General features: G+C 42.0%; 1 protein-coding gene across 1 annotated transcript in view; it reads left to right on the top strand.

Annotated features, from left to right (window-relative positions):
• Positions 1-21,982, top strand: part of DTNA (dystrobrevin alpha) — a 100,844-nt gene that overhangs the window by 15,491 nt on the left and 63,371 nt on the right. The window contains exon 3 of the mRNA XM_075141907.1: positions 16,275-16,488. Within this exon, the coding sequence (XP_074998008.1) occupies positions 16,275-16,488 (214 nt within the window). The remainder of the gene's footprint in view (positions 1-16,274; positions 16,489-21,982) is intronic.

The raw sequence follows: 21,982 nt of genomic DNA, 5'->3' as shown, positions 1-21,982 counted from the left end.
AAGTTTATGCATCTTATTTCACATCGATCCTCCTAATGAACACTTCAAACAAAATAAAATAAATTATTATTAGCTTAGTACTCTTCTAGACAGTCTAAAAATTGCAAAATATACGCAGACATACAGTCTCATGCAAACAAACTGATACCTTGGTGACAACAGGATCAGAGTATCTTCTGAGGGTTGCTGCTTCTTCACGTGTGAGCTTTTTCTTCTTTCTAAGTCTCCTTCATCATTTCCCTGTCCCTTCTTCAGCTCCATGTCATTAGCTGTGGCATTTGCTTTATCTCTGACTTCTCTGTGATCTTCATTCCCTTAGCTGCTCTCTCTTTTCCTGTTATCCTCTTGGCTCCAAGCACCTTTCTTCAGGCAAACCCTCTCTTAAATTTGTTCCCTTTCCCTGGGCTGTTCTGGTCTGTCCCGTTCGGGTATTTTGCTGGGCCTGTCCTGATGTCACGCGAGCACATCCATAATGTGCCAGAGTGGATTAAGCAGTGTGACTTAATGCCTGTCACATGTTGATCATTCTCTTAGTTTTTTGCCATATGACAACGTATTTATGTGAAAAAGGGGAAAAAAAGTAAGAAGTCTTCCTTGGAGCAGGTATCAGTGAGTTTGGTGATCATGGTCCTTTGTTCCCAGGGAACTTCAGTCCCACATCTTGAACCAGCCCTGCCTCCATTCTGGACTCAAGTCTTGAGGAGTCATACATGAGCTCAGTCCATATCTGCTTTCTGTAGAGAGTAAAGGACTGTTCTGGTGTCCTTGCAGAAAATTTGTCCTTCTCCTAAGAAGATAAGCTGCAGCATTTTGCCCTATCTGTGTGCTGTAGCATTGCATTCAAAATGTCCTTCTCCAATGCGTCTGCTGAGTTGGGATTTTTGCTGAGGGATTTTTGCCGAGGGATTTTTGCCTTTTCCTGGGTTTGATGCTGTCACTCAGCTCTGGAGAATGAGTAGGCTTTCCTCCACCGTAACGGCACAGACTGCACCATCTTCCTGCCTAAACAGTGATCTCTGCTGCAGCCTCCCATAGATGGTCCGAACTGTCTCCAGCCGTTCCTTGTTCCCTGTCAGTATCTGTCTTCAGTAACTTTTACAAATAAAACTGCTGTGGAGCCAGCAAGGATGCTGGCTGTCCATGTTCTCAGCAATTACAGGTTTCTTCAGGGTGAAGATAGCAAACAGTCCACAGAAGGATAGTCAGAGGGTGGGGTCTGACATGATTTTTAGTATAATTCTCTCTTTCTGTAATTCCCAAGGAGTGTTTTTTTCCATGTCCGTTTGTTTTCAGAATTACATCAAAAGTCACTCTGTATCCTCTAACAATATAGATCAACTTCATAACAGCCAGAATATTCAAAGAGAAGCTTTAGCTGAACTGTTCCCTCATATTTTTACCCCCCAGCTGCACCTAGGATTATTTTCTGTAAGTCTTTGTGGAAAATGTCATACAGCACGTGTCTGGTATGCTAGGACAAATTGTGAGAGCAGAAGATGTTGGCCATAAAAATAATTTCCTGCTTTTATAAGTGTGAAGAGACCACACAATATAATGTCCTCAGTGTGTGTTGTTATTAATATAGTTCTGGGACTCTACACAATGAACATTCAGCTTCCTGGCGTTAATGTTTGTGATATACAATGGCTTTACAGAGGCAGTTTCCCTTGTGCTGAATTAAGGCTGAATTTCTAGGCTGAATTCAGACCGAATTATCTCTGTGATATTGTTGTTGGCCACAATGGATTTCTAGCAGGGTATTTGTGAGCAGTCTTTGGCCCTTTACTGTGCAAAGTGTGGGCTAATTCCGGGAGAAGTTCTGTGTATGCTCAGCCTTTTCTTTGGTCCGTGTGGATGGATAGATGGATGTCCCCGTTCCTGACAGAAAGTAAATTGAAAGTAACTCTGTTGAACTCACTGACATTACTATGACACGAAGGAAGGAATGAATCTCGGTCTATATAGTTTGAGGAGGTTGAACTCAATTTCTGATAAATGAAGCCAACACTAGTATCATACTGCATCACTTGTAAAGGTGCTGCTCTTCCCCAAGTTTAATTTTCCACATTTCATTCATCTATATTTTGCCTTGAAACTCTTATTTTGTCTTGGATTTGCAGGATATCTTTAAGGATTGCATGTGTAAAATAAAGGATGACAGATAAGTGGCCACGTACATCGAGACTCTTACTCCATCTAGGGGCCCTGACAACATCGTTAAAGAGCTTCTGTCACACAGAGGAGGAGGAATAGATGTGTGGGACTGCACCTAAATCCCATTTGTCTGTCATTTCACATTCTTCAGTCTTGTTTCCTTTCTCATTGTTGCTGCTTGTCGAGCTATATTTGTGTCAACTGGAGCTTTTTTCCTGTTCTTGGCCTATTCCTCATACCTATTTCCTTAAGAGATGTGACGTTTTAGTGCATGATATTGCACATTGCTGCAATGGCAGCCACTGCAGTTGCCTCCTGGTACTGGTGTTCTGGTTACTGAGCAAATCAGCCGGGGAACTGGAGCACGGTGCGGCTCTTGCAGAAGATATTGCTTTGAATATGAGTAATGGCAGGAGGGCAAATGTGGAAAGATTGTGTGAACACAAAGCCAGAGTTTAGTCAAATATTCGCTACAGTTTGTCTGAATGAGATATTGTCTGCTCAAATGAGTTTGATACAAAAAAATTGGATCTTCCAGATACCAGGACCCATCTCTCCCTATATCAAAGCTGATTATAGCTCAGATCCCAAAAGATTTGGGGGCAAATAAATCCTGTTGTTTTCAATGTAATAGGTCTTTAAATACCTATGAAAGCTTGAACCTATGGCAGTAATTAGCACCTCCATTACCAATCTCAGCAAGAGGTTAAATAAGATTAGAGTCTGAACTGTTCTTATGACTTCAGGCATAAGATGCATTTTCACCAAAGTCCTGCGTGTCACAGGAATGTCCTACTTCATAGCAATGCTCTTACTCTCAACAGCTGAGGTTGATACTGAAATTTTGTCCCAGAAACCCTCTGGATTGACCCAAACTCTTCAGAAGAGAGAAGCATATGCCATCACTCTTCAGTGTGTCTCTTCTATTATGGGGGTAAAAAATGCAATTCAGGTGTCAGGCAGTTTAGCCAAACATTAAGTTCAACTTAAGTATTTCTCTAATTATTTTTAATAGATGAAAATGTTATGGGCCAAATTCAGTCCACATTACATAAGAAATTATTTAAATTAATAGAATAATATGCATATATGTAAAATATTACATCTTTCATATTCAAGGAAATACACAATTCATGTTTCATGAGTACTCTGTACCTTGTGTTGCTGTTTACAGTCTTGCCAACCCTAAATGATTAAAAAAAAAATTACAGAAGACAAAATGACCATGGGTCAAACTCTGAAAAACAGGAGATGGGCCATGGAGGGTTTTTGTTTTCAAGCAGTTCTAGATGTATAATATGTGGTCATTCTTTTTCATGGACCTTTGTGATATGACTGAACCTTAAAGGTTGAGAATGTAATCTCAACTTGTTTTCTATAGCCATGAGGGAAAAAATTGTTATAAAGAACTGTTAAATCACGTATTCTCTTGTCGTCACGAGCTTTTTTAAAGAAAACAGCAGTTAATATGAGATTGGGGATAATACCCTATATCCTTAGAGCTGGTAACACATACTACTTCAAAATTAATGAAAAATGTAAATAACCCAATTTCTTAATATTTGCATTCGCTTTACACTTGGTTTTTGTTGGTCACAGTGCCAAAGCAAGCTGTAGTCCTCTTGTGGCATGGGGAGATTTTTAGGGGGGATAGAGGGAGCTGGCAACGGTTGTAACAAAGGGAAAAAAAGGAAGTTATTTAAGAGAGAAAAATGTAGTATTTGTCAGACTTGGCATTTGAAGAAACATACTTCTGGAGGAGATTTTATCACTGTAATAAGGACATTCAACATGAAGACATTCTGCCCTTTCCACCTCATGGCTTCATTATCGTTTGCCTATGACATGATCGCCTGTATAGGACGTCCACACCTCCAAATCTCCAAGCATATCGTCTTTATTCAACCAAATACATAGACAAGGCCGTTTGTCTGGAGAGAGCGGTGGGGATGCACAGCTTTTGATTTGTGTCAGCTCGCTTGACCTTGTGCCAGTAGAGAGTTAAAATGTTATAGCAACTGTGTGCTGCGTTTACTAAAATATACCCAGTAGTGCCATCCTGTGGTCAGGACTGCGGCTACCAGAAGGCTTGTGCTCCATGTCCCAGGCTGGTTTGTCTTCGGTTGTTACACACAATCTGAGTTCTGCCAGGCTCTAAAATTATGGTTTTCTTCTCATATGTTCAGTCATTTCTGAACTTCTAGTTTAATCTCCTGAATAGGAGGGCTGGACATGGCTTTTTCTTTTCTCTGGAAACATTTTTTGAAAGTCTCCGTAATTCAGTTTTTGTTACCAGATCTATAACAGAGAAAACTTTGAAAATCAACTCCAGATACAGTATCACCCAGCCTTGGAGATATTTTCTGCCACCTTTTGGGAGTGCAGAAATTATTTTTCCTAATACGTGGTTTGCTGTAATATAGTACAGAATAGTTACATTTCATTAAAAATCTGAAATGCTGTAATTTTACTAATTGAAATATGAACTCAGATATAAGGCAAATTGACGTTATTTTAAATGAAATGAGAGAGCTGTTGTGTGTCATACGTATTTACTGACCTAGTTTTGTTACCCCATGTCCCCATGAATTCTTTAGCTGATTTAAAGCTGACACTTGCAAAACCCATTTGAAGGAACTGTTTAGTCAGATTGAGGCCTGATTGCCCAATGCCTCAGATAAAGCCTTTCTCATTAAAATAGTATAATGATGGCAAGAATAATAGAGATGCATAATCTAGGAATACCATTTTTTGTTTGGGGGGAGGATTTATAAAGTTTCTGGCTATGGAATACAAGTAGCAACAGGTCTGCTATTTACACATTGGTCTTTAATTCATAAATACGCTTACATCTTAAAACAGGAAAATTATGTATAATGAATGGATTTAAGGTATGCGACTTATTAGCAATAGTGCAGAGTTTTAATTGAGTGTTCTTTCGTGGTTTTCATCAAAATATTGAGAAGCTTAGAATTAGATTTTATTATTATTTTATATATGTCATACTTCATTCAGCATTTCAAATAAATGATTTCAAAGTGTGTTTAAAGAAAGGAAACACTTTCCCAGCATCTGGGTGACAAGTAGATGACAACAGTTTCCCAGCCCAGCACTGCAGGATGCATCACCCACCGTTCCCTTTTGCAGAATCGACTGTCATTAGTGCTGCTCCTTGGGGAGACTGATGGCCTCTTCTGCCACCCACAGAGAGCCCTTCAGGCTTCAGTTAAATATAGGTGAGACAAAGCGGGCAGGAATTGACAGCAAGGGGGAGAAGGAACTTTTATTGTAAATTGAATTAATGTAAAAGAGAGGAATTTTACTGGAGATCTTTACATACTCTTACACCTTGGTGGGTTTGTCAGCTGCCATATTAAAAGTAAAAAGATCACATTTCAGTGTATTGTTATCCTAATGGTTATTCCTCATTAGTAGTGCTTGGCCAAGTTGACAGACACTTCCAACAGGCCACGTTTATTTAATGTGCTGTAGTGATCAGAATCTCAGAAGGTTTTAGAATAACTCGTTTTTCCTTCTGGGCAGAACAGTAGGTGAGGATACAAGGATGCAAGCCTGGGTATGCGGACAGGAGAACCTTTAAAACTTTTCCCCAAAAAGTTCAGTGCCTCATTTGTACACATCACGTCCTGCAGACTTCCAGACACCCAGCAGCCAGGTTTGGCAGCCACTCAGAAATGTCTCCTGTGCGCGCGGTGTGCAGCTGGCCGGCACGTGCACGGAGAGCCCGGCTCCTGCTGGGTCGGACATCGCTTGTGCAGTCTGATTCCGCACGCCGTTTTGCACATCGTCCAGCATGTCCTGTGTGGTGTGTACCACATGGACAGGTGGTCTGCATGAATTCAGTGAGTGGAAACACAGCTGACACACTCCCCGTGCACAGTAGTTCAGAAGAAAGATGTTTCCGTTGGCTGGTCTGAATGTTTAGTTCCTTATCCAGGCACTCCTCCTCACTCTGGGTGTCCATCGTTGGGGCGGGCAGGTAGAAGTGGATAGCCTTACTCCAGCTTCTTGCTGGGCCAGTGCGTACCACACACCTGCACGCTCTCACGGCACAGGCAAAGAGGTGAGGAGGAAGAGGAATGCATGCAGCTGACAGGGGACTAAGTGAAACCGTGACCTCCCTCTGAGACCCCTTGGCATTCAAAGGAAAGCTTGAGGGAATGTCTGAGTACACAGGGTGCCGTGAAGGCCCTCTGTACACCTCACACAGAGATGTGGAGGACTCTTTCCCAAGCACTCAAGGAGCCTCGGGGCAGGCTCTGTGCTTTTTTGTTTATTGCGTGAGTCAGAAAAGGGACTCGGAGCGTAACTTGCTTCAGCAATGGCTTTAGAGAAAAATCAGTGGACAACACTGATTCCTCTCCAGTAAGAGTTGTTATACGTTTTTGCAGTATAAGTTCATGAATAGACAAGGACATCACAGAATCACAGAATTGCTGAGGTTGGCAGGGACGTCTGGAGAGAGCAGGGTCAGCTAGAGCAGATTGCTCTGGGCTGTGTCCAGTTCAGGTTTGAATATCTTCAAGGATGGAGACTCCACTGGGCAACCTGTCACAGTGTTTGACAACCCTCACAGGGAAATTTTTTTTTCTTATGTATAAATGATTTCCTGTATTTTAATTTGTGCCCATTTCCCTGTCCTTTCACTGTCCTTTCCCTGAGAAAAGTCTGGCTTCATCTTCTTTACTCCCTTGCATCAGATTTTTATACACACTTATAAAGTCCCCCTGAGCCTTCCCTCCTCTAGGCTGAACAGTCCCAGCTCTCTCAGCCTCCCCCATATGACAGGTGCTCCAGTCCCTTCATCATCTTCCTGGCCCTTTGCTGGACTTTGTACCCAGCACTCAGATGTGTCACCAGTGCTGAGTAGAGGGGAAGGATCACGCACCGAACACAGCCCAGGAGGACGTTAGCTGCCTTTACTGAAAAGGCATACTGCTGGTCGGCACCCAGCCTGTACTGGTACATGGGGTTATTCCTTTTCACGTTCAGGACTTTACATTTCCATTTGTTGCCCTTCATGAGATTCCTGTCAGCACATTTCTGCAGCCTGTTGAGGTCCCTCTGAATGGCAGCACAGCCCTCTGGTGTTATCAGCCACTCTTCCCCATTTTGATTCAGCTGAAAACTTGCTGAGGGTGCACTCTGTCCCATCATCCAGGCCATTAATGAATGTCTTAAACAGTATTGGCCCCAGTATCAAGCCTGGTGGTACACCACTAGTGACTGGATTCCAGCTGGACTGGGTGCCACTGATCACAAGATTTTCAGCTAATCTTTTCAGCCAGTTTTCAGTCCACCTCACTGTCCACTTATCCAGCCTGTACTTATTAGTTTGCCAACGAGGATATTATGGGACACAGTTTTGAAAGCCTTGCTAAAGTCAGAATAAAGAACATCTACCGCTCTCCTTTGTCCCGTGAGCTAGTCACTTCATTGTAGAAGGCAAAGAGGTTGATCAAGCATGATTTTCCCATCATAAATCCATGCTGACTGCTCCCAATCACCTTCTTGTCCTTAGTATGCTTGGAAATTCCAGGAGGATTCACTCCTTCCCCGTTCCAGGGACTGAGGTGAGGTTTTAGTTCACTGGATCCTTCTTGCTCTTCTTGGGAATAGGAGTGACAGTGGCTTTCTCACAGCCCTCAGGAACGTCCCCTGATTGCCACAAGCTTTCAAAGACAATCAAGTGGCCTTGCATTGACGTCAGCCAGCTCCCTCAGCACTTGTGGGTGCATTCCCCATCAGGTCCTATGGACTTGATTATGTCAGTCTGTTTAAGCATCCCCTAACCGGATCCTCCTCCACCGAGGTCTTTCTTGCTCCAGACTGTCCCGCTTGTTGCAGGGGCCTTCATCCTGAAGATGAAGCTTACCAGTAAGCCTTGCCAAATTCAATTCCAGGTGGGCAATCTTTGACAAGACTTTGTTTTTTGCAAAGAAAGAAGTAAATGTTGTCTGTGGTTAATCTTGGTTATTACTATATCATCCTCTTACAACTTTTCATACTACTGTATGGGACTAATACACACATCTCTCAATACTCTGGGATTTTTTTATGTAGTGCCCTGACTTTTCCCTAAAAATTAAAGCATTTGGTGATCAGAACAATACGGCAATAAATATTCTGAATATTTTGTTAATTTCTTCTTTAAGCTTGTAGTATTAACTCACCAATCAGTGCATCTACAAAACCTAGAAATGAAGTGTATTTCATTGCAAGAAGGTGCAATGAAATACATTTTGACATTACATTTTAATATGTACGGACAACCTAGAAATCCGCCAGTCTTGCTTTTGGAAAACGGTGGTGACCATCCCACGAGCTGAGCAGGTGCCCGGCTATGCTGGAAATCATTGGGCTGTATGAGCAGAGGTCGGCAAGGGAGGTAGACGAGGAGCCCGAGAGACATGGGAGCAGGAATAGGAACGTACAGGACATTTCTAGGTACAGACTGAGCGCAGGTTCAGATACCTGGGCAATGAGTCACCCGGGTGTGCCAGGCCGTGTAGGGTGACAGCTGCCACCAGATGTACCCAGCCAAAGAGTTGGGTACCTCATTTTAGCCCTGAGCAGAAGCAACACCCCGGTACATTTTCTTTTTCATGTAATTTGGCACCCAGAGAGCGTAAAAGACTGCAAGCCATCGTAGCTGGCACGTCGATCTGCATAGTGGCGGGACGTGCGGATAAAGCTTTTGGTGATGATGCTACAGCTGACTGATTTGAGGAGCAGCTTGGCCACAAACAGGGGTAGTTTAGAGGGAAAACACGCCTCGCTCAGTTCTCTGTTACCCGCCCGGCCAGGAGAGAGGGAGCCAAACAGGAGGAGTGAGTGACTTCCCAGGGCTTCATAGCAATGACGATGACAAATAGCTCCAATACCCTGATTTGTGATGGGTTCATAGATTCTAATCAAAAAAAGAAGAATCGTCTAACATATTGTATAATATTTTTAGGATTGTTAGACAAGGAAGCATAAATCTTTCCCTTTTAATGAAATCCACCTGAAATACCTGACATACATTCAAGTGCCATTGATTTTAAATGACAGTATATATAAACTCAAGCATGTCTGTAAGAGCTTTGCTGGACTAAAATCTTAATGAAATGTATACTGAAGTTTTGGAAGGAATTTAAATTATTACTTCTTTAAAAGTTTTTCCTGGATTCACCAGCAAAGGAAAATCTATCAAGGAGGAATTCTGTCCTAACTATCAATTGGGCATGTTTAACCTAGATTTAGTTAGACCTACTGTATGCTAAGTAAATTTGAATTGATTATTAAAGCCCTAATTTCATCGCTTCCCTTGTTTGATTAAATGTAATCTCCTCTTCCATGTTCATTTAGTAATAAATGGAAAGATAACATTGTAGAGTTCATGGTTCAGGTGGAATACAAAAAATGCAGTAGAACAGATGAGGATTTTTGCATAAGTAGATCTGTTTAATGGTAAGAAAGTTTAAGCGCACAGACTGTTTTTAATTTAATTTTTTTTTTACTACTTAGATAAACTTCTACTACAGTTTTCTTTTTTATGCTTGCTTAGGGCAACATCATTTCTTGACAACTGATATTTGAAGTAATCTGCCTCCTTTGAGATTAGTGATATATCCAAGATTATCTGTATCTCACAGCCTTTCCATAATTCTAAATAAACTGCCTGATGGAAAGACAACTTCATTTTTCGTTGCATAAATAAATTTTAATGTCTTTGCTTTGAGTTCAAAAAAAATTAGTGTGGTCTTTCTCTTCTTTCACATTTTGGCTATTAAGATACCTTTATCTACCAAACAGAAAATTACTAGTTGCAATTAAATTAAAGTTACTAGTTACAATAAATTAAAAATACATTGGTTTCCTGCTAATGAAGAGACTAAAAAATGTTTGAAGAGGGAGGCTCAAGATCAATAAAATTGACATATGCGTTTATAGTAAGCAACGTAATTTTTTCCTAAATTCTGCTTTCTCCAAATGTATCCAGAGTACACCTCTTCCACAAATTAACTTGTTGACAGAGTTGTATGTGATGGAATTCTGCACTGTAACTACTAATTACTCTTTTTTGTCATCAAAGTAGTAAAAGGCAATAAGAAAAGGTGTTCTGAACACGGGTAAAGGCAGAAGGGCAGGATGTAAAACTTCAAGGGTGTCTGAAAACTTTTTAGTTTGAGGAAAATATAAAACTCCTTTCAGACTGAGCCAGCCATCTTTCATTCACCCTTGCATCCTGCAGAGAGAGACTGATCGATTCAGTTACAATGCGCTGGCAATAGGCACTCTCTAAATGTTGTTTTAACAAGTGAAGGAGTCCACTGAAGGAAATAAAATTTGTTATTTGGAGTATATTTTCATGCACTAATCTTAATTCTCTGCAGTTCTGCCAGGGTCTCCTCAAAGTGTGCATTTGTTGGTAACGATTGCTATGGAGCGAATGGCAGCCATCTGTAATGCTGCTCATCTGCGTCGTCCCACTTCTGTCCGGATACTGAACTTTATTTGCATTCACTAATCACTATCTGTTACGGAACATGCTCAAACATGAAACCCTCTATGACAGTGTTTAAATGTTACTTAATCTCATAAAATTTAAATTAGCAGACAGTGTTTGCCACAGAAGATCTGATAATGCAGATGTTTAACTTAGCTGTGACTTTAGAAATCACTTAACAGAAAATCTGAAGGGAAATGTATAGTTTAGCAAATGCTTGTGGAAATCATCTACGTATTTTTCAGACATCAGGCAAATGAGGGACATCTTCTATACTTGGATAGCTCTGCTGTTTGCAGAGTGCGAGGCCTTTCTGAAGGGTCCATGAAGATTGGCTGGGCTGCATGATTTTGGATTGCCTTACACCACACAGGTGCTAGATACAAGCAGCTTTTACTCCTACTGCCTATTGATCATCTGCTGACACTGAAGAAACAACTGACAGATTTCTGTAGTTTTACAGATCCATTTCAGAAAGGGCTTCTTTCTCATGCTGAGGAATAATTCCCTTTTCATGGGGAAATGTGGGTAAGGCAACAAAAGCAGCAACAGCAACGAGAAATTAAAAACTTGTGGAGTTTTACTTTGTTGAGGGAATTTAAGGCAGATTTTAGGAGAGAGGAAGCTCTCCTGCATCTGTAAGTTCGTTTATTACACTGCAAACTCTTCTTGTTAGCATCATAGTAGTACGTAGAAATCAGATTTCGGGTTTTATTGCACTACATGTTGTGCAAACAACGTAAGGAGATAGAATAGAATCATAGAATCATTAAGGTTGGAAAAGACCTCTAAGATCATCCAGTCCAACCATCAACCCAACACTACCATACCCACTGCACCATGTCCCTAAGCGCCTCATCTACACGTCTTTTAAATACCTCCAGGGATGGTGACTCCACCACTTCCCTGGGCAGCCTCTTCCAAGGCCTGACCACTCTTTCAGTAAAGAAATTTCTCCTGATGTTGAATCTAAACCGCCCTTGGTGCAACTTGAGGCCATTTCCTCTCGTCCTATCGCTGGTTACTTGGCAGAAGAGACCAACACCCACCTCGCTACAACCTCCTTTCAGGTAGTTGTAGAGCGCAATGAGGTCTCCCCTCAGCCTCCTCTTCTCCAGACTAAACAACCCCAGTTCCCTCAGCCGCTCCTCATCAGACTTGTGCTCCAGGCCCTTCACCAGCTTCGTTGCCCTCCTCTGGACACGCTCCAGCACCTCCATGTCCTTCTTGTAGTGAGGGGCCCAGAACTGAACACAGGATTCGAGGTGCGGCCTCACCAGTGCCGAGTACAGGGGCACGATCACCTCCCTGCTCCTGCTGGCCACACTGTTTCTAGAAGATATGCCTTCTTCAGTGAGATTAAAATAATCATCTCAGGGATGGATAAATACATACATGGGTATTATAGAAAATAGGTAGCAGAGAGGGTGAAAATTAAAATGAGAGGAATGTAAGCTTATGCAAAGTTTGCAAGGTTGACATTCTGTTATTACATTGAAAAGACTACAGATATCATATTAGCTGTAGGCATAAATTTCTAATAGTACAAATGAATAGAGTGGAGCTTGCAGAGGCCTGTGTTTTACTCCACCTTTTCCCAATGTTGATAGGTTGATATAGCATGATATATTATGTAAGAATCTGCTTACTATGTGAGTAAACTTAAAAAAAATAGGATTCGAAGTGATCAGTAGGCACTACACTCAGATGTAATCTGTGCAAGGTTAAGCGATGCAGTGTAAGAGGCTGTGACTATGACAGGATCTGGTAGCTGTTCATACAGATTAAAGTATTTATTATTCATATTTTATATAAAACCTGGATTATTCTAGGCCATGTAGTAGTCAGAACAGAAAAGACATCTTTTCGTTATCTTTAAAGAGCAAGGTGTGGGATTCATCTCAGTTAACTTGACCAGCTCTGAGGCTACATGTCTCACGTAAACTTGTCGCTTTAGGCTTTGTCTGTAGTCAATGAAGAAATATGGGCACCTTCAAAGCACTGGTCATCCCACCTGTCTCCAAACAGCTGCTTTAAGGTGCCTTTTTCTTTCACTGACATTACAGGGAGCCTTGATCACCAGCTGATAGTAGACACCTAATTTTTGACATTTAAATGTAGGTAGGTAAATTCTTGTCCATAACAACTTGCTTGAGTGAAGGCCAGAGACTTTAGTCCTCTGTACAGCAGTCTAACAAACTCTCCTTGTGATTTTGAGCTAGACATTTCAGCAGATATTTTCAAAATTAGCAGATCTTGTTAGATGTCTGGCTCTTGTCCATCTTCCATTTCCTCCTCCAGGAAGTATTACTTTCCAGCCTCTGTAGAGAGATTTGAAATTCATGAATAAAATGCAAAATAAAATAGTGCAGTAGGATTGCTGTTTATTCAGCTTCAAGTGGAACCAAAATGTTTCTGGAAAAAAAAAAAGCCCAAGTAAAATTATTTATAGCACAAATGCACAGCAGTTCCTTGAGACTAATATTTTATGGTGGGTGGGGGACTGTTACTGCTGTGTAATTTCCAGTAAGTCATTTTCTTAGTCTTGTGCCCTACCTTTCTGGCATACCAATGAATATCAGGATAGCTTATGAGGCTTTCAGGTTAGAGTTAACACAAAACCCAATATTTTTTTCTCAGATGTATTGGTGTACTGATATTATTAGTCCCACGTCTGCTAGCCTCTGGATATTTCCCTTCCTAGGACCATCATCAAAACTAACTCTGGATATGACTATGTTATGAAAAATATAATATCAGTGGGAAAAGAAAAAAAATTAAAATCTGACATCCACATAGTATCAGTACTGGATCATGTGAAGGATAAAGACACCAACCCCCATTTCAGCCTCATTCATTCTGCCAGCTGTTTTCCTCCATGCTCTCTTATTCAAGAGTTTTCCACTACTAGGCTATAGCAATTAAAGTGAAATTGCTGCATGAAATTCAAATCTCACTGTTAGGGAGTCCGGATGTCTGATTCATCCTCCCAAGATGTCCTTTTATCAGTGCTGGGGAAACCATCGCAGTTCCCCGCAATTGCAGAAGTAAACTAGAAACACACATGGTCAAATTGCTGTGTTGCTTCCTCCACTCTGATCAGGTGCAGGGCTGCTTGAGAGGTACCCCCAAGCAGCTCTGATGACATGATTTGTTACCCTTTATATTCCCCTTTTCCACCCCCATGCTTTTTCCTCTACCATGCTCACGCACTCCCAGATAAACAGCCTGTCCCTGTTTATTCTTTACCCACTAGCTCCAATGTTGCTGATTTTACATCCTTATTCAGTATTTATGATAGGGTTGCCCTAGTAATTTCTGCCTCGGTCAACAGTGCTGTTAACCTAGGACCTGCGTTTGTGCTGTTTCTCGGGTTGCTATCTTGTTAGTGTAGCCGCAAGTCAAGGTTAGCCATCCGCATATGCATTACTCCCTTTTTGCTACTTGTTATGCCTGGTAATTTCTCACGTTGTTATCTTGTTAGTGTAGCTACAGTTTGCACACACACCCTCGCACCCGGAAGCTAGCCTGGTGCAACCAGCAAACACCTTCTCCTTCATCTACTTGGTCTGAATTACCAGAGACAGCCCTCATGGCCAGCAACAGCTAGACCTTGAGGGAAACATCACGCTTAACCTTCTGCTTTCTGCCTGCCCTTGCCCTCTTAATAAGGCCACAAAATACTTGCACATGGTCCAGCCTGTTGCTGCATCTTCTGGCATATTGCTTGGTATTTCTTCCTTGGCTGCCTTACAATGGTGGCCCAGAGTGAGAAATGCTCATTAACCCTTCTGTCCTGGACCAGACGATGGCCTGCTTTCTGCTGACTTCTTCCGTTCTCTGCCTGGTCTGGCCTCAGAGCCATGTGGAGAAGCTGCCCAGAAAGGGTCAGGTCAGTTATTATGTGCAGGCTGTCTTCCTGGAGATGGTTCATCACCCATTTACCCTGTAGCAACCTGACAGTGAAAACTGGCTGAATGGGAGTGGGAATGGCTGTATGAAAAGGATCAGAGACCTATGCCGGATTTTTTACGGGGAAGTTTCCCCCAGCTAGAAGACAAAAAGGAAGACAACCTGCCAGCATACAAGGTCACCTGTAGAAGTTTCTTGTTAATACAAAGGCCAAATAAATACTTAGGTGTCACGATGGAACTGCATCTTTCAGGTTTTCCCAATTATTTGCTAGGGAACAGCAAGAAGAAGCGGAAAAGTGCCTTGTCTAGTGTCTGAAGTAGTTGCTGCTGCGGTGGCCGCTCACAGGTGTGGTGTATCTTCCTCCTTGGGCTTAGACATGCAGTAGCAGGGCATTAGAGATTTTTTTTTTGCTGAGGTAGAAGAAAAGAAACCCAATCATAGCGAAAAATTCTAGACTAAGTAAAATGACAGTATATCTGGTTTCATTTATCTATCTAGCATCAGCTTACATTTCTCTGCCGTCAGACCATCATGTCACACTGCAGTCTGAGACAGCACCTGCAAACCAAGCAAGTGAAAATATAATGATGAGGGTTAGAATTAAATTTCTCTATCCACAAAAGAAAATGCATCTCCTTCCACATACAGATGGCTATTGATATGTCATAAGACATATCGCCATGCTAATAAGAACTATACAGTAGTTTCTCTGGTAAAAAAAAGAGAATTTGCACCCTGAACCTCATCATTTGTTTCTTATTGGCAATTTAGTAGGACAGTAGGTAATACTTAAGATAAAAAAAGGATGATTCTTTGAGTTCAGGTTTGAACTAAATCCAAATTTTGAATGAATGTAGGGTTTTTTTTATTTTTGCCATGGTCCACCGCGTTTGGAAATGCCGATCTGTGGCAAGCCGATCATACTGCCACAGTGACAGCGCTATGCAACAAGATTTCTGTTTGGGTACAATGTGAAGGGTGAGCAGAGATTGTTCAAGCTGTCCTTGTAGGTAAAAACAGCCCCCCTGAAATTCAGCTTAGGCCGGGACTTTCAAAGAGAGAGATTTAACAAATCGTTTGGCAAATATATTTAGAAGACACGAAATACGACTTTGGGATCACTTCGTTACGTGTTCTTTGTTTAAATGTAGCCTGTATACCCTGACTCAATTGCAATTCTCTTACTGTAAGATATTTTGCTTTCCATGCAAATCGCTGAAAAGAATTTTCAAGATGTCAGTACGTGTTAAGCACTTAATATTTGTAGGATCTTCTGAAAAGCCCATCTGCTATGCAAATTAATATCTAAGAGTAATTTCTGAATGGGTATTCATAGAGGCATGGTTCAGAAAAACAATTGGCATATGTTTACTTTCCAGTGATTTCCATAACATATAGATTTTTACTTGAATACTTTATACAATGAGGAATGATTTCCCGAGCTGAAGTTGTACATGTTACAACTAATAATATCAATATATTGTTTGCTTATTAAAGGACTTGAATTTTATCTGCTCATTCCTCCACCAAGTTCAATTCTTAGTGATGGAAAATATGTTCATTCGTTTAATTATTCAGGAAGCGTGTCCTGTGTGATTGTGTTATTCCCCACCCTGTGGGATGCGGTGACTTTTTTTCTCAGTTGCTTTCAAGAGCGCATGTCCCCGCTGACTGTTTCTGTCCTGTCCCCTAGTGCACCTGGTGGACATCTGGAACGTGATAGAAGCTTTGCGGGAGAACGCACTGAACAACCTGGATCCCAACATCGAACTGAACGTGGCTCGCCTGGAAGCTGTGATTTCAACTATCTTCTACCAGCTCAACAAACGGATGCCGACAACCCACCAGATCAACGTGGAGCAGTCCATCAGCTTACTGCTCAACTTCCTGCTGGCAGCCTTTGATCCGTAAGTCTGCCTTTCTTAGTCACGTCTGCTTCCCTCCTCTCCCAACTGGTGAAAGGATTTTACTTGCTCTGGAAATATCTTTGGAAAACAATTGAACAAGCTAAATTGTGACCCAAATAATGAGCATGTGAATAGTGCTAACTAGGGAGAGAACCTAAATTAAGGACCTCTGCTTTCCTTTCTGTTGAGCCAAATTCAGCACAACTGTGTTTTCATCCAGTTACTCAGACTTGTTCCAGTTTATATCAAAGAAGAATTATCTACAAAAACAAATTTACATCCACTTCTAATTTGCCTTGTTGTTTATTGACACACCAGTGGCTGACACCACTGCAATGCCTCTGCAGCAGTGCCATGGGTTAATAGCTCATTATTTTGAAAGAGCTCATTTTCCTGCAAGTTCTTGCAGCTGTAAGCAATTTTTTTTTCTGGCTCATGCCAGTGCAGCATGATTTTGAGATTTTTCATGACAGAAATAGGATAAAGTCCTGGAGGTGATGAAATTCATGTTGTTTATTACTGCATGGCACCTGTATTACAAAAAGGGCAAGTTTGAGATAGAGCGAGCCACTTACCTTAACGAGTATACTGTGTCTATGTATCACAATTTCTGAATACATAGTCATCAACCTATACTGCAATATTTGCAATCCTCAAAACCAAATTATTGGAGAAAAGTGGTTAAGTCTGACAGATGCAGATGACCTATTGCCTCTTTATGGCTTATATTTTGAAAATTCACCAGCTGAAAACACTGGCCATGACACATTAAAATAAGGATGCTGCCCCTCTCCCCCTCCCGCTTTCCCATCCTCTCGCTTGAGGGCCCCGGTGCTGGGTGTCATGGAGCACCTTTCGGAGCTAGACCAGCCGGGCTCAGTTGCCATGGCAACGGCGAGAAAAAGTAGATGTTCCACATGACGAGGCTGCACCCAACCTCCCCTCCGGCCCCTCCGAGGGGAAGAAAAAGAAGCCAATCTGTTGTGAAACCGTAGCCTTCAGGAATATTTTCCTCCCCTCAAGGGCAATAAAAGAAGGAACAGGCATTTTAATTTATACTATTGTGGCTGTGACAAGAACACTAAAGGACGATGAAAATGGCGAGATGCATGCCGCAAGCAAACTGTTTCCCAGCTAGTAAACACAGGGAAAGACCCAGGACTGTGGAAGCAGTACCTGCGATAACGTGCTTGTTTTGTAGCTCACTGTAAAGGGGTAAAGATCTCAGCTAGACGTCAACGCTGCTTGCGGCAAAATGGAGGAGAGGAATTTACTCCTCTGTAGCGAGACAGAGAATGTGCTTAAAGGGGTAAGGTTTTGCTTTCCCTGAAAACATCCCATGTGCCGTGGGTCGTGACCTGTTTCTGGGCTGCCATCAGGCCCTCGCAGGGGTGAGGAGGCTGTCATCCTCAATCCGTTCGCCAAGCAGCAACTCAGTCTGTCGTGCTGCCTCCAAGCAGGGTGCACAGGACGCACTTCCCAGAAGGACAGAGACACCTGAAGGACCCCCAGGAAGAGGCTCCCAACTCTGGAATCTGAGAGAGGGACTGGCTGCCTATCACCCCATTCTGGGATGAGGTTCCGGTGGAGTCTGAGATATCTAAGTTCAGGCTTCATGGAGTTGTGTGTCAATTAGATCTCTGTTTATTGTAATGGGATTTTGGACATCTATCGCAGATATAGACATAAAAGTTAAGTGTCTGATTCTCAAAATGTGCCCTACCGTTTAGTATGGTCCAGATTATTGAAGTTTTGGGTTGGGTATTGGTTTAGCAACCACTGGTGGTCCAGATTTCCCTGTTTCTGGGAAACAGGGGGAGGGAGGTGGCTCTACATACTACAGGGATGGTGTGAGAGCTGCTGGGGTCTAACCAGAGCTGATGTCTCTGCTTCCCATGGTGCTCCCTTCCCTCCTCTCCCCTGCAGTGCAGCAGAAAGGTCCTTGTCTGCTGAAGGCTACATGTTGGTACACGGAGGAGCAAGGTCTTTTCTCATGGTCCCATGCTCAGAGGGAAGCAATGGATTCATTATAGGGGGAATAGGGGGGGAACTGTGAGGCAGGATGAAGTCTTTCTCTCACTCTCCCCCCATTTATAGAAGCTGGACAGTTAAATTAAATTGCCTGCAGTCTTCTCTGATGAAAAAAGAAGTTTTACTAGGTGCATGAATCATACTGAAATCACAACAGTCACCCCTAAAATAATCCTGTTATCTTTGACCTGCGTTCACTCCTCTATTTCTTAGCGTGGTGTTTTAAGGAAACAGTTGGCCTGCAGAAATGCTATCCAAATTTCTAGGTGGCTACTGAGGAATTATTTTTCATGTTTTATTAATGAATGTTAATATGATCACATTTGATTCTATGAATGCAGACAACAAGGAAAAAAAACCCAAAACCCTAAAAAACACAGAACAGCTTTCAGAAGAAAGAACACCAAAACAGTAGACCAAGACCAAATAGCTCTTCAGTATAAATGAGAAAGCTCTTCTAAGTGATCATGGATGTTTTTGGTTTGTTTGTGGCTACGCAGAGCAATGGCTGCTCCTGCTGTACTGCGGGCAGGTCCAGAAAAGGTTGTGCGGTTTCTCATGTCCTGTTTGAAATGCAAAGAAAGAGAGTGGAGAAATGGAGTCTGCTACTTAACATATATGAAAGGACCACAAGGGACAAGTTAGTGTGTGATTTAAAATCCAATAAGCCTACCACTGTCTCATTTATTTAGTTCTAGTTAATATATACTGCCCTGCGTGTACTATGCTGACTGAAGATCCTCCAAGCTTTAAACAGAGCTTCTTCCTTCGTTTACAGCCTGCTGAAAACCTGGCAGGTGTCTCTGCCCTCTGGCAGGGAGTATTTCCCTAGGCCTGCAATATAGATGTTTTCTCAGAGCTAGACTCTGGCTAGCAAAACTTAAGAGGAACCACGGTGCAATGCCGTGGCATGTGGGCCATCTTGCCCACTGCCTGTGCTGAACTTCATCCCAGTTTTTTTATGATTTTTTCACAGCCTTGGGGATTCATTAGGCCTACAGATAATTATATTTCCCTGCTGCTCAACCCTGAAGGGAGGAAAAAGTGGGGAAAAATTATAGTGTATAAGATTCCACGTGACAGTGAGTGTGATGCTCCTTCGTGCTAAGCCAAAACTAAAGTGCAGCCTTATAAAACTGCAAGTCAACAAAATCAGAATTCACAAACAGAAATGCTGCTCCAGTTAAGTTGCTCTTAGTGTGTGAAACTCAGCATCATGTGGTAGAGGACCCCGACAGACCAAAACCAGTGAGCAGAATGAGGCAGTCAGACTTTAAAAAATCTGGACAAAAACATGCCTGATTTGCATTTTTAACTGCACATTAAAATTGGGCAATAGCTTTTGCTTCAAGGTCTACAGTGTTTAACTGGCTTTATGAAATAATAGCATACTTCCTTCACTGGCACGCAAGTACTATATAAAAAGATGACAAGTTCAAACCTCTCTGAAAAATTCATCCCAGGCCGATGTCAAAGCCTAGGCGGCTGGTGGAATGTCAGCCTCATTCAATCGAGCCATTCCCAAAAAGACTCTTTTTAAACAGACTGTAAAATACGCTGTGCTAGATCATCTTCAGCACTGGCTCAGTATTGCAATACACCTATTCCTGCTGCAAAGTTTAACTGACAAGAAAACAGCAGGTTTTTCTCTGTCCCTTGACATACCTGTCCTACGAATGGAGCCGTGAGCTCTGGGCTGTGAAACAGACCCAATCTGGCTGGAGGGGCTTGACTTCTACATAGAAAAGAGGAAATATTTGTGCCCTTGTTTAATCAAACGCACATTTGAATCATACTGACTTCAGTGCGTAAAGGTGTTCAGTATCTGTTTTGGAAGTATAACTTCTTGCTCATCTCTCTATTCAGAGCTGTAAAGTGTCTAATTCCCTCTCTTCTCCACCTTTGCTAATCATTGAAAGCCGTACAGGCCAGCTAGCCTTTACGAAGGAAGTCCGGCAAAAAAATGCATTTCAGAAATTTGGTCATTATGCATTTTGCTCTCCTAAATGAAAGAATTTTGCTTGATTTCAATAGAATTTCTTCTCTAAAACCTGTTTGCAAAAATGGGAACTTGTAGTTACAGCCTCTGACATTTCAGAATTGGCTGCCCTGATTAAGGTGGGCTGTAGAAGGCCCAAAAGTAACTGAAGAAATTTCGTTACTTTTGGAAAAGATAAAGCATTGGGGGAGCACCACTTCATGCCTAGTTAATGAGAAAAATCATATTTTCTTAATGTCCGTTTCATGGGACACATTTGCTATTTCTAAAGATGTGATGTTATTTCTTTATAGCTTTCTCCACCATATGGCTGTCTCAGGATGAGTATTGCTAGAGATCCTGACAAATGTCAGTGTCATCCATTTGGTACCGCTCTCCTTGCTGTCCCGAAAGGCAAATTCAGGCCCTGGAGCTGAACTTAGCCTCGTATGGTGTGTGGATTTTATCAGGCACTCTGGGGCTTCCTTGCTCTGGGGAGAGGCTGTCTCTCTCTGCAGCCATGCATTTGAAGAGGAAACCTTCTGCTCTGTTCTGGTGTCTAAAAGCACGTATTATTTTTTGCCCTTTTTTCCCCAAGCAGGAGATAACCTTAAGCCCTGGCCATCATTCCGTTTCCTAAGTACTCCATCCTGTGTTGTTGTTAAGTGCATATCAGCTTCAAGGTTTGCCTTTGCCATCATTTGTGGTGCTTTTCTGTAGGGATCTGACGAGTAACCTCAGTAAGAGAGGTGCTATATAAAATCAAAATATTTTCTGTCCTCTCCTATTTCCACTAGTAAAATTTATATCTCTTTGCATTAGCCAGCCTAAAGCTTCTTTCAGGGAGCACTGACTTCAATAGAGATCTTCATGCTGCTGTGAGCCACTGCTTCAGCATTTGCTTTTACACAGCAAACGCTGCGAGGCCCCAGTGCTGCAGTCAAGGGATGCCAGTCAAGGGCATCTGTAGTGCTTAGACATAGCTTAGGGCACTTCTGGATCCAAAGGATATTGGCAAGACTTAGACCCCATTATTCTGTCTTTTCATCAGTCATATATTTATATATGCATGTGTGTATATGTATGCACACACACACACACATATATATTTGGAGGGCAAACTGATTTTATACTGGCTCTAGTGATGCTTTTATGAATACAGATGACTGATACAAAATACAGTGTCAAAACTAATCAACTCAAACTGAGAGATTGAAGAGATAAATGAAATCTTTTCTTTCTCTGTTCCTCTGTTCCATGACCATTTGAGTATGGGAAAAGCCGGTGGCTCTGGGGTGGAAAGCTGAAGGCAAGTTGATATGTGTCTGCCATTCAAGAGTATAATCCTGTTAGTAAATGTAACTAAACCTACTGGGAAAAATAATCTAAATCTGAAGCACTTCCACGTGGGCTTTATTTTTTCCTCTGATTCTTCCATTGCTTCTTAATAATGCCATTGCTTCCACTTAGCATTTCTTTTTCTTA

Source organism: Calonectris borealis, chromosome 2 (assembly GCF_964195595.1).
Source record: "Calonectris borealis chromosome 2, bCalBor7.hap1.2, whole genome shotgun sequence".
In the NCBI taxonomy this organism is placed as follows: domain Eukaryota; kingdom Metazoa; phylum Chordata; class Aves; order Procellariiformes; family Procellariidae; genus Calonectris; species Calonectris borealis.
The sequence above is the reverse complement of the archived record's forward strand: the minus strand, read 5'-3'. Positions and strand labels throughout refer to the sequence as shown.